Here is a 23,937-nt window from a genome sequence, read left to right as displayed (position 1 = left end):
GACTAATTTTCTCTTCACCTGTGTCTACTCTACTATTAAATGTGTACACTGAGGAATTACTTTTAGCTATTGTATTTTTTTTTAAAGATTTTATTTATTTATTTGACAGACAGAGGGAGGGAGAGAGAACATGAACAGGGCGAATGGCAGGCAGAAGGAGAAGCAGGCTTCCCGCTGAGCAAGGAGCCCAACGTGGGACTCGATCCCAGGACCCTGGGATCATGACCTGAACTGAGGGCAGACGCTTAATGACTGAGCCACCCAGGTGTCCCTGGGTTGGTTATGTATTTGCAAAATTAATTGTAGGGAAAAACTTCAGAACTACGATGCAGATCCTTTCTTCCAGAGAGCACTTTCCTTTCTTCTTTCAGCCATCTGGGCACTAACAGTTCTGAACCACTTTTGTCAGAGTTCAAGACTTGAGGTTTCTTGGACCACACAGGTGGTTGTACAATAGCCAATAGCCAATGATTTGCTCATCAATCACCAATAACCATGCCTACATAGTGAAACTTCATAAAAACCCTGAAGTGAGAGGTTCAGAGAACTTCTGGATTGGTGAACACACCGAAGTGTGGGAGAGTGGTGTGCCTGGAGCGGTCCAATCCATACCTTGCCCTATACATCTCTTCCATTTTCCTGTTCCTGATCTGTATCCTTTACAACTAAACCGTTAATACTAAGCAAAATGCTTTCCTGAGTTTTGTGAGTTGTTCTAGCAAATGACTGAACTTGAAAGGGAGGAAGGGTTGCATGAACCCCCCGGCTTTGTAGCCAAGTTGGACAGAAGTATGAATAACGGGTGCCTGGGTGGCTCAGTCGTTAAGCGTCTGCCTTTGCTCGGGTCATGATCCCGGGGTCCTGGGATCGAGCCCCGCATCGGGCTCCCTGCTCGGTGGGAAGCCTGTTCTCCCTCTCCCACTCCCCCTGCTTGTGTTCCCTCTCTCGCTGTCTGTCAAATAAATAAATAAAATATTAAAAAAAAAAGTATGAATAACATGGGAACCTAATACTTACGACTGGCATTTGAAGTAAGGGCAGTCTTAAGGTGCCGAGCCCTTAAACCTGTGGAGTCTGAAGCTAACTCCGGGTAGTGTCAGAATTGAACTGAATTACAGGGTACCCAATTGATGTCTGCTAAGAACTGGACAATTGCTTGGTGTGGAAACCCCCCTCCCCCCATTTGGTGTGAGAAGTGTTGTGAGTAAAAACAACTCAACATCAATCCCTCCAGAAGGGGGACTGATCCAAATTTCCTAGCCTACCATTATCAGGAAGAAGAGTCTTCTTCACCTGCCTCTTGTTACTTATTCTTCTAGACTTACCTCAGAAATTAGCTTTCAAGTAGCTCTATCTGGCCTGTTCTCCCTCTGCCTCCACTCTGGACCACCGAGGAGTGGCCGTCCTGGGTCTCTCCCTTTCTCACCGCGGAGTACCGCCGTCATCAGTCAGAGTCTCTCCACGACTGTGAACTCCAGCGAACGTATCTGAGGCAGCTCTGCCTCCCCAGAGCCTCAAAGCAGTCCAGTCCATAGATGGCTGAAAAGAATCGACTGGAGTCTGCCTTCCCGTGCGCGGGTAACGGCAGCCTAGCACCGTGCTTGGAGACCGCCGGCCGGGTGAGAGCGGCCCTCAGGGGCGGCCCCGCGCTACCCACTGCCGCCCTCGCCCGCCCCGAGCCGTGCAAGCGGCCCCGGCCCTGCCTCTCGGCAGGCTGGAGAGCCGCGGCCGCCAGAGCGCCGCCCTTCCAGCCCCGATGGCCGGCTCAGCCCGGAACCGAGGCGCGCGCCCGGACGCTCACGTCAGAGACGGCGCGCGGGCGGAAGGGCCTGCGCAGTGGGGGCCGGGGGGGGCGGGGCGGCGGCCAGGTGGCCAGTGGCAGGCCCCGCACGGGTCTGCAGCGCACGCAGGGCGGCGGTCCGCAGGAGGCGGCGGGCAGCTCCTGGCAGCTCTACGTGCTAACCACACACACGCATGTGGTGCCTAACCATGAACACGGGCTGGTGATTATAATCTTGTCAGAAGACTGTCACTGACAGTCACCAGCCGCGCAGCGGCCTGTTTACCCGGAGGCGGAGGCTGGGGAGGCAGCCAGCAGCCCCCTCCTGGGTCTCAGGCGCCATACACGGTTCTCCTGCCTGGTGCCGAGCGCCGTCAGCTCCGAACGCTCCCAGGAGGAGGGGTGCCCACGTCTCCAGTCCAGGACTCAGAGTGTTCTTTGGCAGGAAGGAGAACCAGTCTGGGCTGTGAGTCGGTCTAAGGAAAGGTACCAGTAAGGCCTGCCCCAGGTTGCCCTTGTCCCAAGTCCTGGGGGGGCCTCCCATCCACCCACACCGCAGAGCCATGGAGCATACAGAGGCCCCGTCCTGAAGCCCCACACAAAGCCAGTCTTGTCTCCGCCTGTTTTTCCTAATCATTTACTCTCTGGCAGAAGGACTCTTAAGGACATCCCTGCTACCCCTTCTCGCGCTTAGTATTCTGGGGACAGGCCTTGTGCGGCCTCCCCTTTTCTCTCTGGACCAGCCTGATTCAGAAACCGCTGCTTCATTCAGAAACACTTCCTAGGACTGTCCAGCGGCTGCTGGCTCCTGGGCTTCCTCTTTCTTCCAGGTCTTCCTGCCCTCCCAATCCCAGTGGCCCCCCACTCCAGCCTCCCGTTGCTCAGATGTGGTTCTAACTTGGGATCACAGAGGGAGAGGGACCAGCACACTGACCCCCCCCCCCACCCCGGGCATCCCCCAAACATTCTCCCACTTGGACAAAAATGCAGCCTGGGATGCCTCAGGCCGCTTGGCCGGTGCGTGAAACCCCCAAGTCTTTCTCACTTGTTCTCTTATTGTTTGGTTATGAAACTTTCTTCCTTCTTTTTGAATTAGCGGGGTTTTGGATCAGTGTGCTTGGCCCGCCCTCACGCCCAACTCCGCTGAGCCTAGTCAGCTGCTGCACAGCTCGCCTCCCTTAGTAGTTGGGCTCTTTCCCAGGCCCAAGCTGACGGCATCTGAGTGCCAGGACGCCTGCGAAAAACCCTTTGCCTGTGCCTAAGAGAGTTCTCCCTGCAGCAAGAAATGACTCAGAGAATACTCAGGGTGGAAAGAATGAATGAAAATATTTTTATGAAATTTCCCTGACCACAAAACATATTTTCTGCCCACGTAGGACCAAGTTCTCCAGGAGATAAATATCTGCTTTTGCCTACTCACTTTACCCTAAACGCTTAAGCCTGCATTGCTAGTGTGTCTGCAACACTTGGAACTCCTTGGAAAAATGAAACTTTATTCACTGAATCATTTTTGATTGAGTTTTAAAATTCACAGTTGTCCATGTTTACACCAAAAGTGAAAGGGCTAGTCTCTGTCCAAATATCTCCATAGGAACCACAGCCAGTTACAACTCTTTACCCACTGTGCTAGTTCTGAAGCATAGCAGAGCATTCAGAAAGCAAAGGGCAACGGGGGATTACTGTCTTAGGCAGCTTTGCCCGAAGCCTGTATTGCTGACAACACCCAACTGTCCTAAATTGTTTCAGTCACTGATTTATTCATTGGTTCATTCATTTATCCAACAAAATACTTTCTGAGCATCTTCTGTGTGCCAGACCCCTGTGCTATGGCTACGAGGAGGACAAAGATACAATCCCTGCCCTCAGGGATGACACAGTTTAATGGGGGATACCAGTAAGGAAACTGGTATGTACGCTGTAGTATTATAAGAGCCATGGGAACACAAAGCAAGTCAGGTTAGTGTGAGGGTATGTTGAGGAACTGGGGGACAGAGAATCAGGAGAAGGCTCTCTTGGAGAAGGTGACATGTGAGCTGACAAAGCCATGGAGGAGAAGGGAGGCACTGGAATGAAGAATGTGGCAAGTGCATGCCACCACTGTGGCCGGACAAGCAGGGAGGTCTGGCTAGGAAATGGGGTGTTGGGTCATGGAGTGAGACCTAAGCCTGAGGAGACAGACTGGCTTCTGAGGACTTTGCATGTGCCAGCCACCGCATAGGGCAGGTGTTTTTTCTTGTCTTTCATTTCAAAGATTAAAAAAATATATATTTATTTAGAGAGAGCGCACGTGCATGCTCACAGGTGAGCAGGGAGAGGGGCAGAGGGAGAGGGAGAAAGGGAATCTCAAGCAGACTCCTCACTGAGTATGGAGCCTGACGTGGGGTTCTATCCATGACCCCGAGATCATGACCTGAGCTGAAATCAAGAGTCGGATGCTCAACTGACTGAGCCACCCAGGAGCCCCTCTTGTCTTTCATTTCAGAGGAAACTGACTCAAAAATGTTGAGTAGCTTACCCAAGATCAAGCAGCTAAAAAGTAGCAGAATGACTCTGTCGGGATTCCAAAACTCATATTTTTCACCACTAAGCTCTGCTGCCTCGGCTCGGGTGGAGGATGAGGAGGACGGACTGTGTGGGGACCATGCTAGAGAGATGGAGGTTGGCTTAGAGGTGAGAAATATAGAGATATGAGTTACAGCAGTGGAGACAGAATGAAGAATAGGGAGATTTGAACGATAGTAAGGAGTTAAGAGTTGATTGGTCTTGTTAGAAGTTGATTGTAGGCGGGAAGGAAGAAGAGATGGCAATGACCTACATTTCCAGCCTTGGGTGCTTTTCACTGAGATTGGGACCTTAGAGCTGGACTCTCAGGAGTCCAGTTCTGAACATGGTCAGTGACAGCCGAGGGGAGATGTTCAGAAGGCAAATGGAAAAATTGGGATGGAGCTCAGGAGAGCAGTGTGAGCTGGAGAGAGGTCACTCAACTGCTCTGCCCGACTGCCACAAGATGGGAATAATAATTGTGCCTACTCTGTCAGCTTGTTGTGAGGACTAACGAGTAGAGAGCTGGAGCAGTACCTAACTTGGAGTAGACACCTTATAAAGGCGAGCCGTTCGTGTTTCTAGCACTATAGACGGTCACTGAAACCATGGGAGTAGATGAGGTACCAGAGACAGAAAGGAAAGAGAAGAGCAGGGGACCTGGGATTGAATCCTGAGAGAAAAAGAAACCTGCACCTAAGGGACTGGTGGAAGGATGGGAATGTACAAAGGACTGAGCAACAGTTTCCTGACAGAGAGGAGGAAACTAGGAGAGTTCAGGTCAGGGAAGGAAGAGATCAGAGTATTCAGGGAGGAGAGTGTGATCAGGAGGGTTAGAGCCATGGGGAGGTCACACCCGTTGAGGCTGAGAAGCAGCTGCTTTGTGCTGCCTGGTACAGCAGTAGACCAAACAGATGCAAAGTGGCGCACTGACGCTCACGGAAACTGCAGTGCGGAAGAAGGGATCCCTCCAGTCCAAAGAGCAACCACAGAAGCCACAGCCTGTCAGCCCGGGGAGAAAGTTCCTTGATCACCTGTCTGATAGCTGAAGAAACCCTGAACAAATGACTTGCCTGGCGAATCACAACGAATAGGAGACAGGGTCGCAGTGGTGGGCTCAGTATTCTTTGGACAGACGGAAACTTAGACATGGCATTGCACCTGGGAACTGTGGCATGTGACTATTTTCCTTCCTTCCCTCCTTCCTCCCTCCCTCCCCCTCTCGCTCCCCCCTTCCTCCCTCGCTCCCCCCTTCCTTCCTTCCTTTGATTTATTTATTTATTGGGGGGAGGGGCTGAGGGAGAGAGAGTCTCAAGCCCACTCGGGACTGGGGACGGGGCTTGATCTCACCACCCTGAGATCAGGGCCCTGAGATCACGACCTGCGCCAATACCAAGAGTCGGTCGCTTAACCGACTGCGCCATCCAGGCGCCCCAGCACGCAACGATTTCTAAGGCACTCGGCACTGAGGAAGTTTGTTTTATAATTTTTTGCTCCTAGAGCCTTGGGAAACCCGAGTCCCAGTTCTTGGTCTTCAGTTCCACGCGAGACTGCCACCTACTGGCCACATGTGAGAAGTGTGCTTCAGTGAGCGTCCAGACACAGGTTTGCTTCCTTTTCCAGGGGTGAGAGTGTGAATACACTTGGCAAGTTGCTGTTATAAGGAAGAGACCAGTGTCAAGGATCTTCCCGACCAGCCGCATTCTATCTCTGATTCCTGTACATCTCACCACCTCTTTCACCACATCCTGTTCAAAGCCCATTGTTGAAACATAAAAAGCATATTTTACACACTACTTCTTTTAAAAAAGCCAGTCGATGAAGTAATTAATGTTATGTGCTCTGGGGTATATGTACTGCTTCTGAATTAAGAATTACTGTAGTGTCTTCCACGGGTGTCTGCTCTTCCGGGCAAGGCTCCCGGAGTCCAACCAGCCCGTGCGCGGGCACCTGAGTGGGGCACTGACCACTGCCCCAGGCGCCCGAGGGCAGACAGTGCCAGGTCCGGGCGGACAAGGAGGTTTGGAGGGCCAGGTAAACTGGGCCATTAGAAAGGAGTGTTCCCCAAGGACTTTCTATTTAAAAACAAACAAACAACTACGGGAGACTGTTTAATAAAACTTAGGAAGAGTGAATAAAGTGTGGCAGTTGAAGTATATAATTTTGGGGAAATAACCTATCTTTTAAGAATATTCAGCAGATTCTTGGGGCACCTGGGTGGCTCAGTCGTTAAGCGTCTGCCTTCGGCTCAGGTCATAGTCCCAGGGTCCTGGGATCGAGCCCCCAGTAGGGCTCCCTACTCAGCAGGAGGCCTGCTTCTCCCTCTCCCACTCCCCCTGCTTGTGTTCCCTCTCTCACTGTCTCTGTCTCTGTCAAATAAATAAAATCTTAAAAAAAAAAAAGAATATTCAGCAGATTTTTATGTTAAACTATCCTTTAGCCTCAGAGCGTTGTGACTGTTGTTCAATGAAGTCACACGGGACGGGTGGCCTCTTACACAGCCGGAAAGGCTGAAACTTCTGCTGATGTGGATTAGCTCAGAAGCGGAAAGTAAAGGCACAAGGTTCTATGGGGCAAAAGGTGTAGTTTTGTTTTTTTTTTAAAGCTTTTATTTATTTATTTGACAGAGAGAGACACAGCGTGAGAGGGAACACAAGCATGGGGAGTGGGAGAGGGAGAAGCAGGCTTCCCGCTGAGCAGGGAGCCCGATGTGGGACTCGATCCCAGGACCCTGGGATCACGACCTGAGCCAAAGGCAGATGCTTAACGCCTGAGCCACCCAGGTGCCCAAAAGGTGTAGTTTTAAAAATGAGATCTTATAGTATTTGCATGACCCTGAGAAGGGCATAAAGCTAAGAAAACATTATTATGTTTTATGGTAATAATATTGTCCATCCTCAGGTTTTTGACTGTTTCTCAAAAGTGGTAAAAATTTTAAAAGTCTTATTTTTGTAATACTGAAGAGATAGGACAGTGTGGTGGTGAGGATTTGGGTGCAGGGGTCAGATTGCCTGGGTGTGACCCACAACTTTCCCACTTATCGTCTCTGAGACTTTGGGCGGGTTATTCAGTTGTTCTGTGCCTCAGTTTCCTCATCTGAAAACTGGGGATTATAACAGTACCTATTTCTCAGAATTGTTCTGAGGACTGTATGACATAATTGAAGAGCTTAAAACAGTGCCAGGCACACAGTCCTCACTGGTAGTGATGACTAGTTATCATTACTGGTATTATGATTGCTGGGTCAAAGCTCTAGCCCGGCAGGGACTTCGTTTTGTGTGTCACTATACACTCAGTGCCCAGCCCAGTGCCTGCTCTTTTGAATAAGTAAATGAATGAACAAAAAATGTAAATCATTTAAAAATAAACCAACAAATGGGGCACCTGGGTGGCTCAGTCGATTGAGCGTCTGCCTTCGGCTCAGGTCATGATCCCAGGCTCCTGGGATCGAGTCCTGCATCGGGCTCCTTGCTCTGCGGGGAGCCTGCTTCTCCCTCTCCTCCCCACTTGTGCTCTCTCTCACTATCTCTGTCTCTGTCTCTCTCAAATAAATAAATAAAATCTAAAAAGAAAATAAAAAAATAAAAATAAATCAACAAAGGACATTATCAAAAAGGTGAAAAGACAAGGGCACCTGGGTGGCTCAGTCGGTTAACACGTCTGCCTTTGGCCCAGGTCATGATCCCGGGGTCCTGGGATGGAGCCCCACGTTGGGCTCCCTGCTCGGCAGGGGAGTCTGCTTCTCCCTCTCCCTCTGCCTCTCCCCTTGCTTGTGTGCTCACTCACTTTCTCTCTCTCTCTCCAATAAATAAATAAAATCTTTTTAAAAAAATAGTGAAAAGACAACAGAATGGGAGAAACCATTCTAGTATCCAGAATATACAAAGAACTCCTACAACTCAAGAGCAAAAAGACAAACAAGCTAATTTTTAAAAATGGGAATAGGGGGGCACCTGGGTGGCTCAGTCGTTAAGTGTCTGCCTTTGGCTCATGTCATGATCCCAGGGTCCTGGGATCAAGCCCCGCATCAGGCTCTCTGCTCAGCGGGGAGCCTGCTTCTCCCTCTCCCACTCCCCCTGCTTGTGTTCCCTCTCTCACTGTGTCTCTCTCTGTCAAATAAATAAAATCTTAAAAAAAAAAATGGGCATAGGACTTGAGAAGGTATTTCTCCAAGGAAGAAATATAAATGGCCAACAGGCACTTGAAAAGATGTTAACATCTTTAGTCATTAGGAAAATGCAAACCAAAACCACAATGAGGTACCACCCCTCTGCATGCACTAGGATGGCTATTTAAAAAAAAAAAGGACAATGACAAGTGTTGGCAAGGGTGCGGAGAAATTAGAACCCTCACATACTGCTGGTGGGAATGGAAACTGGCACAGCTGGGTTTTTTTTTTTTTTTTGAGATAGTACAGTGGTTTTAAAATATGTCCACAAAAGTTCTAGTCTGTTTCCTCTCAAGGGGTGGAGCCCATTTCTCCTCCCTAGCCGCCAGCCGCGCCCCGCCCCCCCCGCCAATGACCAGGGTAAACAGAAGTGACAGTGTGCAACTTCTGAGAGAGATTAGATTATAAAAAGTAGTGGGGCCCCCTCTTTGCGCTCTCTCAGATCACTCGCTCTGGGAGAAGCCAGCTGCCCTGGTGTGAGGACAGTCAAGCAGCCTGATGGAGAGGCCCACGTGGTGAAGACTCAAGGCTTCCTGTCAAAAACAAGCTCTAACTCGCCAGGTGTGTGAGTGAGCCACATCTGAAGGTGCGGGGCGGGGGGGGTCCTCCAGGTCCCGTCATACCTTCGGATGACCGCAGCCCCTGCTGACTGCTTGACTGCAGCCTCATGAGATACCTGGAGCCAAAACCACTCAGTTAAGCTGTTCCCAGATTCCTGAGCCACAAAAACTGTGTGAGATAATAAATGTTTATTTGGGGGGCTCCTGGGTAACTCAGTCGGTTAAGCATCTATCTTCAGCTCAGGTCATGATCTCAGGGTCCCGGGATTGAGTCCCTCATCAGGCTCCCTGCTTCTCCCTCTGTATTCTCTCTCTCTCTCTCAAATAAATAAAAATCTTTAAAAAATGTTTATTTTTTTAGCCACTAAGTTTTGAGGTAATTTGTTATAGAGCAATGTATAATGGATTACATATGGATTGATTTAACAGCTTTTGTAGATTTCTGCAAAGTTTGAATATAACGACTTTCATTTTGTCTGCAAAGCAGCATTTTGAGGAATCTTCATTTGTCTCTGCCCAAGCTCTGTAGCTATATGGCAGGGAACGGGGACCTGGTGGGGGACCCTGCTGGATGTCACCATACTGTGTGGCCTAGCCCACCCATCCTTGAGAAGAGGGGATGGGGAGAGGTGGGACAGAGAAAGGGAGACCAAGGGCTAGAGAAGGGGGCCAACCAAGGGCAGATAGGGGTGAAGGCCCAGGGAATTCTGAAGTCCCGGCTTCTCCCAGCTCTCTTAGGTCCTACTGATACAACCAATGGCTAAATTTTACAAATATTTAAAGGAAACTTCATGTTGTCAGTAAATTGGTAATTTGGTGAGTTGGGCACGCAGCAAATTGGTCATTTGGCTAATTGATTTTTGGCAGGCAAATATTTGGGAAATTAATTTACAATGATTGGTCTACTTCTAATTAAGTCATACATAGTAATTTTTATGATCCTAAGGTAATAATTGATTTGTAAAAGATACCAATATATTTACACACACATATGTATTTCAAATTCCCAACAGAACTCATTAATTTCTTCTTCTGCAAAACTTTCTATGACTTTGACATTTCTCTTCTCTAGGAAGGGAGGCCAGTGAACGAGTACTTCCGCGGCTTTAGATTGCTCGTCATGATTAAGTCCCTGCCTGACACCAATTCCTGGAATAGCAATCCTCCCTGGGAGGAAACTGCCATTTTTCACTTCACAGAAATCATAAATGGAGATAAATTCCAGGCAGGACCACTTTGAAGAAGACCTCCCTTAATTTTAATTTTGGCTCTCTAATGTTAAATGGGATCATCATTAAAAGAAATTCTAAAATCTTAATTCTAGGGAAAAAAAAAAACCCCTCAGAAATTAGTGGACATCATTACCCTTTCCCTGGTTATTTCTACTTCAAAGTGAGGAATAGACAGAGAATGGACAACCAGAATCCCCTGTACTGAGGACTGGAAAACCATTCCTTGGCGCACAGGTTTCTCTTCCACTCTTTCGGAAGAAAAAAGGTGCCGTGTGGAACCATACTGGAGCCTGAGGGGAAAGGAAAAATCAGTACTAGCCTCTCGTTCCAGCTGTGACCCCCAGCTGTCTTCCTGGTGGGCTCCACATAACAGGGAGCCGAGATAATCCATCTCTGCTGTGTCCTGTTGTAATACTTGACCTACATACTATGCGAGAGTTAAAATAGTGATCATTTTATGACACTAAATTTGGAGTGGTTTGTTAGAAGCAGTGGGTGACCACAGCATCCACTCTCTGTGCATGTGGCCTTCCCATCTCTTACCTTCCTCTAGGAAACATTCCTTTTTTTCCCCCCTTCTCCAAACTCTCTTCCTTGGCCTTAAGAACTCTCAGGAAATAAAAGGTCATTTAATGCACACAGCCTGCACTTTGCCATCTGGGCTGAAAAAATTAGGTATTTCAAATTCTATTTCCAATTTGATGACTGTCACTATAAACGAGGATATACAAGATTCATTCATCTCCATTCATTCATTCGACAAATATCTAAGAGGCTACTTTTGCCAGTATTCTGTAGGCACCAGGGTACAATGGTAGACAAAGATGATGAAGCCTCAGCTCTCATGGAGCTGACTTTCTTGCAGAGCACAGACACTAGACAAGTAAATGAGTGAGCGAGATAATTTCTGAAAGAGGTAAGTGCAGTGATGTGGCATGTTGGAGAGAGCCCGAGGGGTCAGTGGAAGGGAGTGGGGATGCTTTAGAGAGAGTGGTCAGAGGTCTCTCTCAGAGGAGACGTCTGAGCTGAAGTTTGAGAAGTTGTCCATCAATCCAAGGTCTGGGGGAAGAGCCTTCCAGAAGCTTTGCTGGCCATGGCAGGTGTGGAGAGTTTAGTGCAGGTGCAAGGGGAACCTATTTTTGAAATGATCGTTCTGGCTGCAATGGGAGAATGGATTATAGGAGGCCAGGATGGAAGCGGAATTTAGCGACAGGATGGTGAGTTAGCCACGGGCGATCACAGTGGTGGTGGGGACAGAGACTGTAAGCAGGGACAGAACCGAGAGGACTCGGTAAGGGTGGGACACAGTGGGAGGTGAGAGAAAGCAGATCATTTGGTACTAGGCCTACACTTTTTAGTTGAGCAGTTGGGTTGGTGGTGGCACCTTTTAGTGAAAATAGGAGACAGGGTAGGATTTGGGAAGAAAATCAAGAGTTCTGTTTTGGCTATAAATTTCAGATGTCTGGGGAGATTTCAGGGGAGAGGTCAGGCCAGAGACACAGTCTGGTACCTGAATATATAACATATATGTGGTGTGTAAAGCTGGGGACTAGACAAAATCATGCAAGCAGAAGGTGTGGGTAAAGAGGTGAGAAGTAGGCTGACCCAACAGTCAGAGAAATAGGAGAAAGTAGCAAAGCAATCATAACAAACATGGCAGACCCAGCTTGAGGGAGGAGAACTGGAAGTGATGTCACAGAAGCCCAGAGAAGAAAAGTTGCTTTGGGCCAATTCGGTCACAAGCAGCTGAGAGATCAAGTAGGAAGAAAATGGAAAAATGAGTAGCTGGAGTGGAACTTGGGATCAAGGAGCGCTATGCATCCTTAAACGCTATCATTGAATTTAATCTGGGGGGGTGTCTTTTAAATCTCTTTTAATCCATAGATTAAAGTCCCCAAGGAGGGGCTCTTTTTTTTTTTTAAGATGGGAGATACAGAACATATTTGCATGTCACCGGAGATGATCCTCTAGAGAGAAAGAGAGAGCCTCTGTTTATGAGAAGGCTTTATGAATGTGCTTCAGAGCAGAAGCAGAAGCAGAAGAGCTGGCTGCGGCAGGAGCAGGGACACTCAGCTGAGATGGGAAAGAGGGCCGAGAACGTGGGTAACAGGCCAGGCAGGCAGGTAGATTCGGAGGCGCAGAGGTGCAGTTCTCAATGAGAAAAGAGGTGAAGCCGCCACCGGGCTCCGAAACCCCTGGCCCCATGCTGCAAGGGAAAGAGTCACTTAGCCTCCCAAGCCTCTCCACCCTGTTGTCACCGCACTCTCCCTGAGAACTGCACTTTCCCTGTAGCCTTCTCAGGGGAACGATGTCAACTACCCCCTCCCAGCGTGGGAGGTGGAGTGCGTCCTCCTTCCCTCCTCCTTCTCAACTATTCCTTTTTCTTCTCAGTACAAACACAACCACCGCCCCCGCACCCCCAGTACCTGGCACAGTACTTGGCACACCGCAGATGTTCACTCAATATTTGTTTTTGTTTTTTTTTTAAGATTTTTATTTATTTATTTGAGACAGAGAGAATGAGAGAGAGAGAGCACATGAGAGGGGGGAGGGTCAGAGGGAGAAGCAGGCTCCCTGCCGAGCAGGGAGCCCGATGCGGGACTCGATCCAGGGACTCCAGGATCATGACCTGAGCCAAAGGCAGTCGCTTAACCAACTGAGCCACCCAGGCGCCCCTCAATATTTGTTTTTTAAAAACAAACCAACCCTGCCCTTTTAAGGTTAGTCCATTCAGCTATACCACCCACCCCTCCTGGTCACAGGCTTCTCTCAACCGTGACTGTTGCCATCACCCTGGGGGGACTTTACCTTGGTCTTGCAATTTGGTGTCCTCCAACTCAGAGAAATTTCTCCCTGGTCCTCCCTGTTCGGCACTGTTGGACCACATCTAAGACCTGTCAGACCTTCCCTGCCCTGCCTTTGGAGGATTTTCAGTGGGAGCTGAACGCCGCGTTCGCTCCCTAAACTTCCACTCTGCCGAGCGTGTGGAATAGCTCCCCCTAGTGGACAACAGCACACATACACGCTCTATGTTCCCAGTTACACCAAGACCCTTTTGAAGTCCCTGGTGAAAAAGAATAATTCCTTCATTCAACAGACATTTCTTGAGCACCGGTTATGAGTCTGGCCTGTTTGAAATTATTTTGAGGCTCACAGTTTCACTGTTATCACAGGAGCAGACATCAAACCAAAAGGGCAGTGAGAAAGCTTCACACTTTTCTGCCTCTGCCAGGGTTCAGGGTGTATGGACAGAACTCCCTCCCTCTCTCCCTCCACAAACATGCAACAAGGACCTACCCTAGGCCAGAGACTGCTCTGAGGATATAAGGACAGAAGTGGTAAGAAGTGCACTGAAACTGGGGCGTCTGCTGGGCGCAGTTAAGCCTCCAACTCTTGGTTTTGGGATCGCAAGGTTGTGAGATCGAGCCTCCCCCCCCCCCAGCTCTGCACTCAGCGCAGAGTCTGCTTCAGATTCTTTCCCCTCCCTCATCCAGCCCCTCTGCTTCTCCCCCTGCTTGCACTCTCTCTTTCAAATAAGTAAATAAAATCTTAAAAAAAAAAAAAAAAAGAAGTGCCTGAAACTGTGCAGTGTATTCTGGAAATGACTGCTCCAGGGCTGGGGTTACTGGCAGGGAAGAGGGTGCAGGGTGGTACAAAGGAAGGAGGGCTGACATCTGGGCAGGGCTGGAAGGCAGGTGACAGAAGACCTTGGAGAAGAAAGGCATAAGCTAAGAAGTGATGATGAGTAGGAGTGGTCATGTGAGCCCCGTGGAGGTGGTGGCAGGGAGGGAGGCTCAGTGCCACCCAGTAATCTTTGCGGGCTGCTTGATTACATTTCCTAACATGAGTCCACTGCCACGTCACCCCCCTCACCCTTGCTCCTATGCAGCGACAACTCTCTGCTGCTGGGTCTGACCTTTACTCAGTTCCCTCCACTACCCTACCCCTCTCTGGCAACTCCTCCCCAGCTAGGAGACTCTCCTCCAACTGGTAACTTATTTTAACACAGCATTACTTCTCACCATACAAGGTCCATCTTCCCAAGCACACCTGCAGGGGTCAAACAAATACAAAAATGGCATGCTACTGCAGGAAAAACGGACCAACATTCAATTTCAACACTGCCTCTGAAAAACAATCGATATTTGAAGTCACCCTCTGGACCTTTGCTGGTCTTCCCCAGGGTCTCACATGCATACCTGATCCCTGGTTCCTGCCTGCTCCTCTTGCCCCTCCCAGACTTCCTGGATCCGGGGCTCCACCAGCCTGCCATCTTGGACACAGGGATCCTAATATTTGCTGATGTCCACACTTTTCCTGCATAATGGGCCTCTGTGTCCCCGCCTCTTCAGCCCTGCCCTTTCCCCTTATGCCACCTCATTCTCCACACCCAGGCACTTCCTAGTCCTGTCCATTCCCTCTTGCCAGGGCCTCTATATTTGGCTAGATGGGGGCATTCTTACTTTGTTATCTGAACAACCCAAAAGGCCTCCCAACTGGCTTCAAGCCTCGAGTCTCCCTGTGGTTCTGACCTACTGCGGATACCACCACCCAGGTAACCTCCTGGACAGAGTGCCCACTATTCCATCTGGCATTCAAGGTACTCCTCGGTCTGGTCCTAGCCTACCTTTCTAGGTCTTCCTGGGCTGAGACCTCTACCAAACTTCCACTAAATTATCTACCTGTCATTCCTCAGATACATCTTGTACTTCTGTATGCCCGGAACTTCGTTTATACCATTCCCCTTTCCAGAATGCCCTCCTCTGCTCCTTTCCACTTTCCCAAATCCTTCCCATTCTCCAAGGTCAGCTCAAACACCACCTTCTCAGCAATCCCTTCTTTGCTCCCTCCTGTTGAAAACAGAATCTTCCTTCTCTGAACCACTATAGGAACACGGAAGGAAACATCCTATAAACACCTGCCATGGGTTCATGTTAAAAGCATACGCTTTGGGGGTGCCTGGGTGGTACAGTCTGTTAAGCATCTAGTTGGTTTCGGCTCAGGTCCTGATTTCAGGGCCGTGATCTCAGGGTCATGAGAGCTGAGCTTGGAGTCCACTTAAGACTCTTTCTCCCTCTCCCTCTGCCCCTGCCCCCCACCATGAGCATGCATGTACTCCCTCTCTTTCTCAAATAAATAAATAAATCTTTTCTTTTTTTTTTAAAGGACCACTTTAGGGCAACCCTCTCGGGTCCCCTCCCTCTTTGGGAGCTTTGTACTATCATTCAATAAACTTTGCTTTGCTGCCCACAAAATAATAAATAAATAAATAAAAATAATGAAAAAAAAATAAATTAAAAAAGGATCACTTTAAAAAAATAAAAGCATATGCTTTGGATTCAGATCTGGTTTGACTCTGGTTAGCTGTATAACCTGGGGAAGCATACTTAATATCTCTGTGCTTCAATGCTTTAGCTTGAAAAACATAAAAATACTTACCTCCACCGTTCGTTCATTTGAGCATCTGAATACCTAATATGTGTCAGGCTCTGTATTCTTGTGGTTCTTTTGAGAATTAAATGAAATGATGCACGGAAAGTAGCAGGCACATAGGAGGACTGAATACATGCAAACTTATCAATACTACCACTGTTCAGTTTAGTTCCTTACAAGTGGAGTCCTCTGGGTGATTTCTGGTTAGAGGGGAAGTACCACATAAGACTGGGAACCAGAGGGCGCCTGGATGGCTCAGTTGGTTAAGCATCTGCCTTTGGCTCAGGTCATGATCCCAGGGTCCTGGGATTGAGTCCCGAGTCAGGCTCCCTGCTCAGCGCCTGCTCAGCGGAGAGTCTGCTTCTCCCTCTGCCCCTCCCCACTGCTTGTGCACTCTCTCTCTCTCTACCTCCCTCCCTCTTGCAAAAATAAAAATAAATAAAATCTTGAAAAAAAGAAAAAAGACTGGGAACCAGCCAGCTCTGGACCCAGGTGGATCATAGCCAATGTTAAAGTACCACGTGGCTGATTCAAAGTACAGAAAGTGACTGTCATTTTCTGAATAACTTGCAGATCAGACTGAACCAGCATCTACCAGCTGCCAAGGCTCTCCAGGATACCCAACAAGGTTCTTTGTGACTAAGAGAAAACTGTTAGAGCTAGTCTGTCTAGTGCTCACGGTCAGCTTCTGTATGTGTGAGCAGGAGCAGACCCAGCTGCGCCCCTACCTTCATACTGGACTTCGAGGTGCATTGTGCGCAGCACCTTCAGCACGCACTCCACGATGCTGGGGTGGGTGGTTCCAATGATCGACTGACGAGACAAGACAACAGAACAAGGGGGTTACTTAAGATCTAGTACACCTGGAAGAAACGAAAAGCAGGCTTGCAAACAGCTAGGCAGCCTGGCCGAATGGGGAGAGGGAGGGTAGTGGTGAGTCACTGGGCCTTGGCCGCTGCACTGTATGAGTACATTTCTCCAGAGGAGGGCCAGATATGGCAGCCAAGGATCCGAAAGACAGTCTGCTGAGCTTGCCACTGATCCCTCTAGCTCAGGAGGCATTCAGTTGGGGTGAGCCGGCTACCTTGCTGGGGGGAGGGTGGGCACCGGCTGGGGAGAGCTGAACTCATCCAGGATCCTAAATCTTCTCTCCCTCAGGGACCTCAAGCGACTGGGGAGCCCGTCTTTTCTACCTCTTCAACATTTATCCGGGCATTGGTTCCTGTCCTTTAGCGTGAAACATCCTCAAGCTCACCCACTTTGCACACAATTGCCCTTCGGATATTGCTCTTATTCTCCCTCTACACCTAAGCCTCCCAGGAGCCCAGGGGAAGCCACTTCATTCTCATGCATCCTTCGACAGGCTGCTGCAATTTAACTTCTCCTGCCATGGGACCAACATTCACCCAAACTTTTCACGCGGGGACCATCTTTCTGTTCTACCTACACTTAGCCTCTCTGTGGTATTTGACCCAGCTGGTCATGTTCTCCTTGTTGAAACTCTTTTCCCTTCACTTTTACAGGCGTTTTTTCCCTCGTTTTCCTTTAACAGCTTCCATTGCTCTTTTTCAAAGAGGCAGAGTGGTATATGGAACGACTAAGAACTCTGGAGTTAGGGAGAGTTGGATTTCAGTGCCTGCTTAGTATATACCTCTTCCTTAGTGTGTGGCCTGGAGTAAGTCACCGGACACCCCTCAAGGCTCAGTTACCTCATCTTTAAAATGTCTGCCTCCGGGGCGCCTGGGTAGCTCAGTTAGTTAAGCGTCTGCCTTCAGCTCAGGTCATGATCCCAGGGTCCTGGGATCAAGCCCCACATCGGGCTCCCTGCTCAGCAGAGAGTCTGTTTCTCCCTTTCTCTCTCCCTCTGCCTCTCCCATGCTCATGCTCTTTCTCTCTCTCAAATAAATAAAAAAATAATAATCTTTAAAAAAATAAAATAAAATGTCTGCCTCCATCAGCTATTGTGAAGACTAAAAGAGATCATGGAAGTAAGCCCCTGGGACAGTGCCTAGCAGGTAGGAGGCACTTAATAAATGGAAACCGGAAATAATAATGATAATCCAGCTGTTTTGTTGGACCTTCTTGCTCAGCTCATCTCTTTTTTTTTTTTCAGCTCATCTCTTAAATGCCGGTGATTCTCCTTCTGGTTCATTTTACCTGGCTGACCTCCCTCACTTCTGCTGTTTCAGTGATCCTTTCTCTGCTTAGGAAAACCAACTGCCATCCTCATCTCGGGTCTCTTTCCAAGGCTTCAGACTTTTATTTTCTACTGTGCGGTGGGTATCTCTACTAGATGTCCTCAACAGTAATTCCTCAGTTTGAGCTAGGAATCAGAATTACTTGGGGAGCTTAAAAAGAAAAAGCATTACCAAAGGCCGTCTGAAAGCTGTCAGAATCTATGGGAAGGAGGCCCGGGATTTGTTTTTTTGTTTGTTTTGTTTTGTTTTGTTTTGTTTTAAAGATTTTATTTATTTATTTGAGAGAGAGAATGAGAGACAGAGAGCATGAGAGGGAGGAGGGTCAGAGGGAGAAGCAGACTCCCTGCCGAGCAGGGAGCCCAATGCGGGACTCGATCCCGGGACTCCAGGATCATGACCTGAGCCGAAGGCAGTCGCTTAACCAACTGAGCCACCCAGGCGCCCTGTTTTGTTTTTTACACAAATGACCTATTTATGTCCTCTGCAGCCAGCTGGGCCTGCTCCTTAGATGGCACTTGGGAGCCACCAAGTCTCATTGAGTCAAAACCTAACTCTTCCCAAATCTGATCGATCTTTCCCTGCTCTCTCCTGGTGGCACACAGCTCAGCCTGCTGCCAAGTCCAAAGCTGGCTGTCATTTTTGCCTGCTTTTCTTTTACTGCCCCACGTCCCACGCGCTCCGCCTCAGAAATGTCCGTCTGACCCAGTCGCCTCTGTTCCCCCTGCCCCAGGGCAGGCCTCACCATCCCTTCGACCTCTTGTCTCCCTGCCTCCACCCAGAGTGGAGCTGTTATGAGAGCTTTTGCTAATTTATCTCAAGACCACTCTTGGAGCCTCTCTTCCCTCCTTACCAGCGCGGTGTCTTCAGGCGGCCACCATGTCCCAAATCGGATCCCACTCACATTCCAGGGCACTGAGAGGAAGGCAGAAGCCAGGAGGAGAGGAGGAGCCTTCCCAAGCCCTGGCGATCTGGCCTTTCCCTCCTGCGCTGTCTACAAGTGCACCGTGATTCCTTCCCTACCAAATTGACTCCTGTAAGCTTTTCTACAGTCTTTTCATCATCTTTGTTGCTTGTCTCAACCACTTTTAAGTCTGCCAACATCTTTCTGATCCTTAAGTAAACAGGACAAATCACTCTGCTGGGCGACATGAACTCTTTGCTCCGCCTTGGCCTTCTGGAAGTAATACTCATTGAACAGCAGACGTGCTGTGGGAGGCTGAGCTCTGTTTCTCATGCCTGTCTGAAGTGCAACCGTGGTAGGTAATTTTAAGGTTAGTGTGTGGGTTGAATCAGAACCACGGGAGCATGCAGCTGGGGCTCACCTGCGCAGTCCTGAGAGTCTGCAGGGACAGCTGCTGAGCTTTTGGTGATGCGCAGGACAGCAAAGCTATTAGACCTTTGTAGACTTGATTCTGGTACTTGGGGTTTCCGTGGACCAAAGAATCCAACAGAAGCTGCACTTCTTCCTGGGTCTCTTCGGATTTAGACTTTGCCAAAAATTCTGCTATGGATCGTACACCTGAGCACAGAAGAGAGGAAATGCTCAATTAGAAGGGGATTATGAAAACAATCCTCACTCAAGATGACATAATATGGGCAGGGGACGACTGAGATGTGTGAACGAGGCCCGTTCAAGCGAAGCAGAATCAAGGCTCAGTTCTCATGCTGCCTCCCTGTCTTGTTTGCTTCATGGCTCTGTGGCCAGAGGATTTGATTTCAACACAGGCACGTCAGCTTGTCAAAATCTGTTCTAAAGTTTAAAATGGCTCCACAAAATGCACAATTAAACACGCGTTTGGGATTGCTATATGATCATTAACACGTGCAGCGTTCAGTAGTTTACTAAATGTTCTAACAAAGGCTGCCTCATTTAATCCCAGAAACTATACTGAGAGGGAGGTGTTAGTCCCATTTAATGGATATATACACTGAGGCTCAGAGAGGCCACGGGGAGACGTAGAGGAGAACCATGATGAAAAGTGCAGGGAGGGAAGTGCTTTGAAAAAGGGACATGTGGGGGATGGTATCTTCCCCAACCACCTCGATCAGAGCACTTGATGGAACATAGGGAAATTACAGGGTTGTTTACCCTTCTTACCACACCACACTGTAAGCTCTTTGAGGATAAGGACTGTATTTTATTCATCTTTGTATCCCCAGCACTATATATATATGTGATATATATACATATATCACACATATTCAATGAATGACAATGATTTTATTTCCATTTTATTTCTAGAGTTATTCATAACTCAATTTCACAAAGGATTTTAGGCAATGGCTTCATAAATCTTTGTTGAATGGATGCATGAAAGAGGATATATTTAAAATGTAGAAGTATTTCCAAAACCACCATGGAAAGATTGGAGCAAATGATGAATCAAGGAAATCATAAATCTGACTCTCGTGGTGGTGACACGGACAGGAGCTAATTGACTCCACTGTACAAAGTGCTTCCGTGCAACATTTTCCTAGAGCGGTACTGGGTGCCACCACCATTTCACCCAGGCCCCTAGGGAGACATGGAATCGCCACCCCCGTCGTAACACAGTACCCACCATAGCTTTCACAGATGAGCTCCTTGTACTTCCTGCCATGGTTTGCAATAACCTGAAGTAGCTTGATGGATTCCTTCTTGTCCTCCTCCCTGATCTTCTCCAGCCCAAGTATTTCCAAGAGTGTTAGGACGCCTCCAACTTCCAGAAATTCTCTAAGGTACCGATTACTGTCCAGGGGAATACCAGAGTAGAAATAAGACACTTGTCATGTTCCTTGGCACTCACCTTCCTAAGAGATCTCGAGGTCCTTTCTTCTCATACTTTGCCCTCCTATCCAGGAAGTGTTCATGGGCAAAGTGACACAATAATTTGGAAGTTCTTCCTTCTAGCAGCAAATGCAAAAGTTAAATATGTTGGACGTTTCTTGTGTTTAGTTTGCCAGACTCTGTTCCTCTTCTTCTTGAAATAGCACCTCAACTATCCCTTGGGGAATCACCCCTCTGCCACTCATGGGCCGTGTGGTTTTGGCAGGGTGAGCGAGTTACAAGGCATGCCATCATTCTGACTGCAGTAATTGGTTGGGACTAGCCATGTGACCTCAGTTGGTCCAATGAGGCTCAACACCTGGGGCTTTCTTGGGAACCCCTGGCAAAGATATGCTCTCTTTTGGGTGTGGCTGAGCAAGCAGGATGCATGTCTGGAGCTTCTGAGGGCCATAGCACATGGAGACCAAAGAATACAGAGGGGAACAGAGCTGAGAAATGGAGAAGAGAGAGGGAGAGACCAAGTACTGATGACATTTTTTGAACCCCTGGATCTAGCCAGGCTTTTTTTAAAAGAATTTTTTATTTGTTCATTTGAGACAGAGAGATACAGAGAGAGAGAGAGAGAGCAGGAGCAGTGGGGAGAGGCAGAGGAAGAGGGAGAAGCAGACTCCCTGCTGAGCAGGGAGCCCAATGTGGGACTCGATCCCAGGACCTGGAGATCATGACCTGAGCCAAAGGCAAACGCTTACCCGAAATCTGAGCCCCCCAGGCGCCCCCTAGCCAGGCTTAAAATACAGATTTCTACCCGTGTGATAGAAAACACGGTAGTCCCATGTGGTGTGAATGCCAAGGATACCATGAGCCCCATATGCAACTGAGACCCCAGAATCTCTCTAGAAATAGAACTCACCTGCTCACCGCTGACAAGAAGATGCCAATAGACTTTAGAAGCTTATCTAAACAGGAGCCAGTCATATAGCTGCATAACAGGTTAAAGAGTGAATTTCAGGGTGGTTTTCCACACAGAAACCAGATCCTGTGTTGATTCCTGGTATCTTCTATGGCCCAGGATGACCAACAGTTGAATTGTGCCCTTTATCTGAGAGGGGCCACTAGGCTGAAGGGGTAAATGGCGACACACAGTGACGGGCACAGGGGTGGGCGGTACTAGCAGGCATGTTCCTGGTCCCCCAGGAAGCTTTTCTGGGGCTGGTCAGCCACCTTGGGTCTGAAAAGGCCCCCTAGAGAGCAAGGAGGCTCTGATGAATAAAAGGTGCATGGAGAAAGCACAGTCAATTTTCCAAGCCTCTCTAAGCCATGACCATTGCACCCTTGGGTCTCAGCACAGTTCATTACTTTATGCCTCATTTTTAGACTTCTCTAAAAATAATCGGCTTCATCATTAATTCTCAATTTTGTACTTGCTCAAACCTTTACACTGGAGGTCACTATCTTTATGAAGAATTGCGTGCCTTCCTAATAAGAACAACGGGAGATGGTGGAAAAATTAAACTCTGATTTAAAACAACCTCAGTATTTAGTGTTATTTTTTAATGTGAGCCTTGCAAAAAGCTTCATTGTAATAAAGCACCCAGAGCACGCATCAGCTCGGATACAAGGTATGAAATCAACCCACAACAGAAAAGGAAACAGTCAACAATTACTAGGCTCATAACACATCACAGGCTCTTAGAACACTTAAGAAATTAGCTGAAATTATTGCAGCTCATGGAGGATGACTGAGAGCTTCCAAGACTGATAAAGGCTAATGTAATGGGTTGGAGGTAATGGTGCTTTGTTGGGGGGGAGGGCGCGTGAGGCAAATTATCTCTGCTGCACCCTGGTTCCCAGGATGCCAATAGAAGTGGAGACAGATTGGCTCATTAGGAAAGGCTCTTTACTGCAAAAACAGTGTTTGCTCTGGAGCCAGGCTCCCCTGCCTGTTGCCACTACAGCTGGAGGCCAGGTTATCAGCCCACAGGGTAGCCTCTGTCTTCCTACGTTGTCCTCCACCCAGCTCCCCATGAACCCCAGCCCCCATTCCTGCCTCCCTGCCTTCTCCCTCTTTTCCTCAGTTGCCAGCCAGGCTCACCAACTTTTGTCACCTCTTTTTCCTCTGTCCCAGGCTAGTCTTGCTTTCACAGTCACTCATTACACATATTTCTGGTCCATTATTTCCAGCAATTAGTTCCAGGAGTTTGCCACAGTATCAGCAGGCGCTAACTAGTACTAGGCACTGCGGTGCTCTGCTTGCCTTGTCTCCTTTAATCCTCACCACACCCTGGGGTGGCTGCTAGTAATATGTCCATGTACTTCCTGAGGAAACAATCTCAGACAGGTTAATGACCTGTCCAGGTCCCAGAGTTAACTGATGGAACTGGGATTTGAACCTAGCAGTCTAGCTCAGAGTCTGAGTTCTTCCGGTCAGGCCTTCCTGCCTGTAGACAGACGGAGGGTGTGGGGCTATTTATGCAGATTATCTCCTGGGATGGTGTTGGAGGTGGAACTGTGGGTCCGCCCTGTCCCAGGGGAGGGAGGCCTGAAGGAGAGTGGATAGTGTATGGGCTTTGGGCCAGACAGACCCATTTCAGACCTTATCTCTGTCATTCACTAGTAAATTACTCAACCTTTTCTTTTTTTCTTTTTTTTTTTTTTTTAAAGATTTTATTTATTTATTTGAGAGAATGAGAGAGCACATGAGAGGGGGGAGGGTCAGAGGGAGAAGCAGGCTCCCCGCCGAGCAGGGAGCCCGATGCGGGACTCGATCCCGGGACTCCAGGATCATGACCTGAGCCGAAGGCAGTCGCTTAACCAACTGAGCCACCCAGGCGCCCTTACTCAACCTTTTCAAAGCTCATGTCTCTTATCTATAAAATAGGATAATGCCGATCACCTATTAGGCCTCACAAGCGGCTCAGAGGAGTTAATATTTGTACATCACATAGCTCAGTGCCTAGAGCATAAAAAGACTCAATAAATGGTAACTAATACTTTTGTCATTATAATATATAAATCCTTAGTTTTACTGGTCTCTTCTGGAAGTTCAAGGTTAAAAAAGGGGTTTGAGGCTAATGTGAGATTAGGTGGTAGTCAATTTTACAAGACATAATGATGCTATGTTGATTTGTTTTCCTTCCAAATCCACCATAACTAGCGGGCAGCCGAGGAGCTGTGGGCTCACTGGTTTAACACACTACATCACTTCAGCCCGTCTCTTTTCTCTGTTGTATGACAAGGTCACAAAAAGTTAGGAAACTA

The 23,937-nt window shown here is 48.4% G+C and overlaps 1 protein-coding gene and 1 long non-coding RNA gene across 4 annotated transcripts in view; one reads left to right on the top strand and one right to left on the bottom strand.

Moving 5' to 3' along the window:
- Nucleotides 1-23,937, bottom strand: part of ARMH1 (armadillo like helical domain containing 1) — a 48,875-nt gene that overhangs the window by 7,051 nt on the left and 17,887 nt on the right. For all 3 annotated transcript variants that reach the window (XM_081818277.1, XM_081818279.1, XM_081818278.1), the window contains exons 4-7: nt 21,590-21,658; nt 20,474-20,640; nt 19,235-19,431; nt 16,443-16,527 (exon numbers count right to left, since the gene is read on the bottom strand). In XM_081818277.1, coding sequence (XP_081674403.1) covers nt 16,443-16,527; nt 19,235-19,431; nt 20,474-20,640; nt 21,590-21,658 — 518 coding nt within the window. The remainder of the gene's footprint in view (nt 1-16,442; nt 16,528-19,234; nt 19,432-20,473; nt 20,641-21,589; nt 21,659-23,937) is intronic.
- LOC145721253 (uncharacterized) lies at nt 3,633-10,312 on the top strand. Its single transcript, XR_014144844.1, has 3 exons — nt 3,633-5,926; nt 8,932-9,050; nt 10,122-10,312. It is a non-coding gene; the product is annotated as an uncharacterized LOC145721253 (long non-coding RNA).

Source organism: Leptonychotes weddellii, chromosome 4 (assembly GCF_054177405.1).
Source record: "Leptonychotes weddellii isolate Sample4059 chromosome 4, ASM5417740v2, whole genome shotgun sequence".
NCBI lineage: Eukaryota > Metazoa > Chordata > Mammalia > Carnivora > Phocidae > Leptonychotes > Leptonychotes weddellii.
This window is presented reverse-complemented; position numbering and strand designations above follow the sequence as displayed.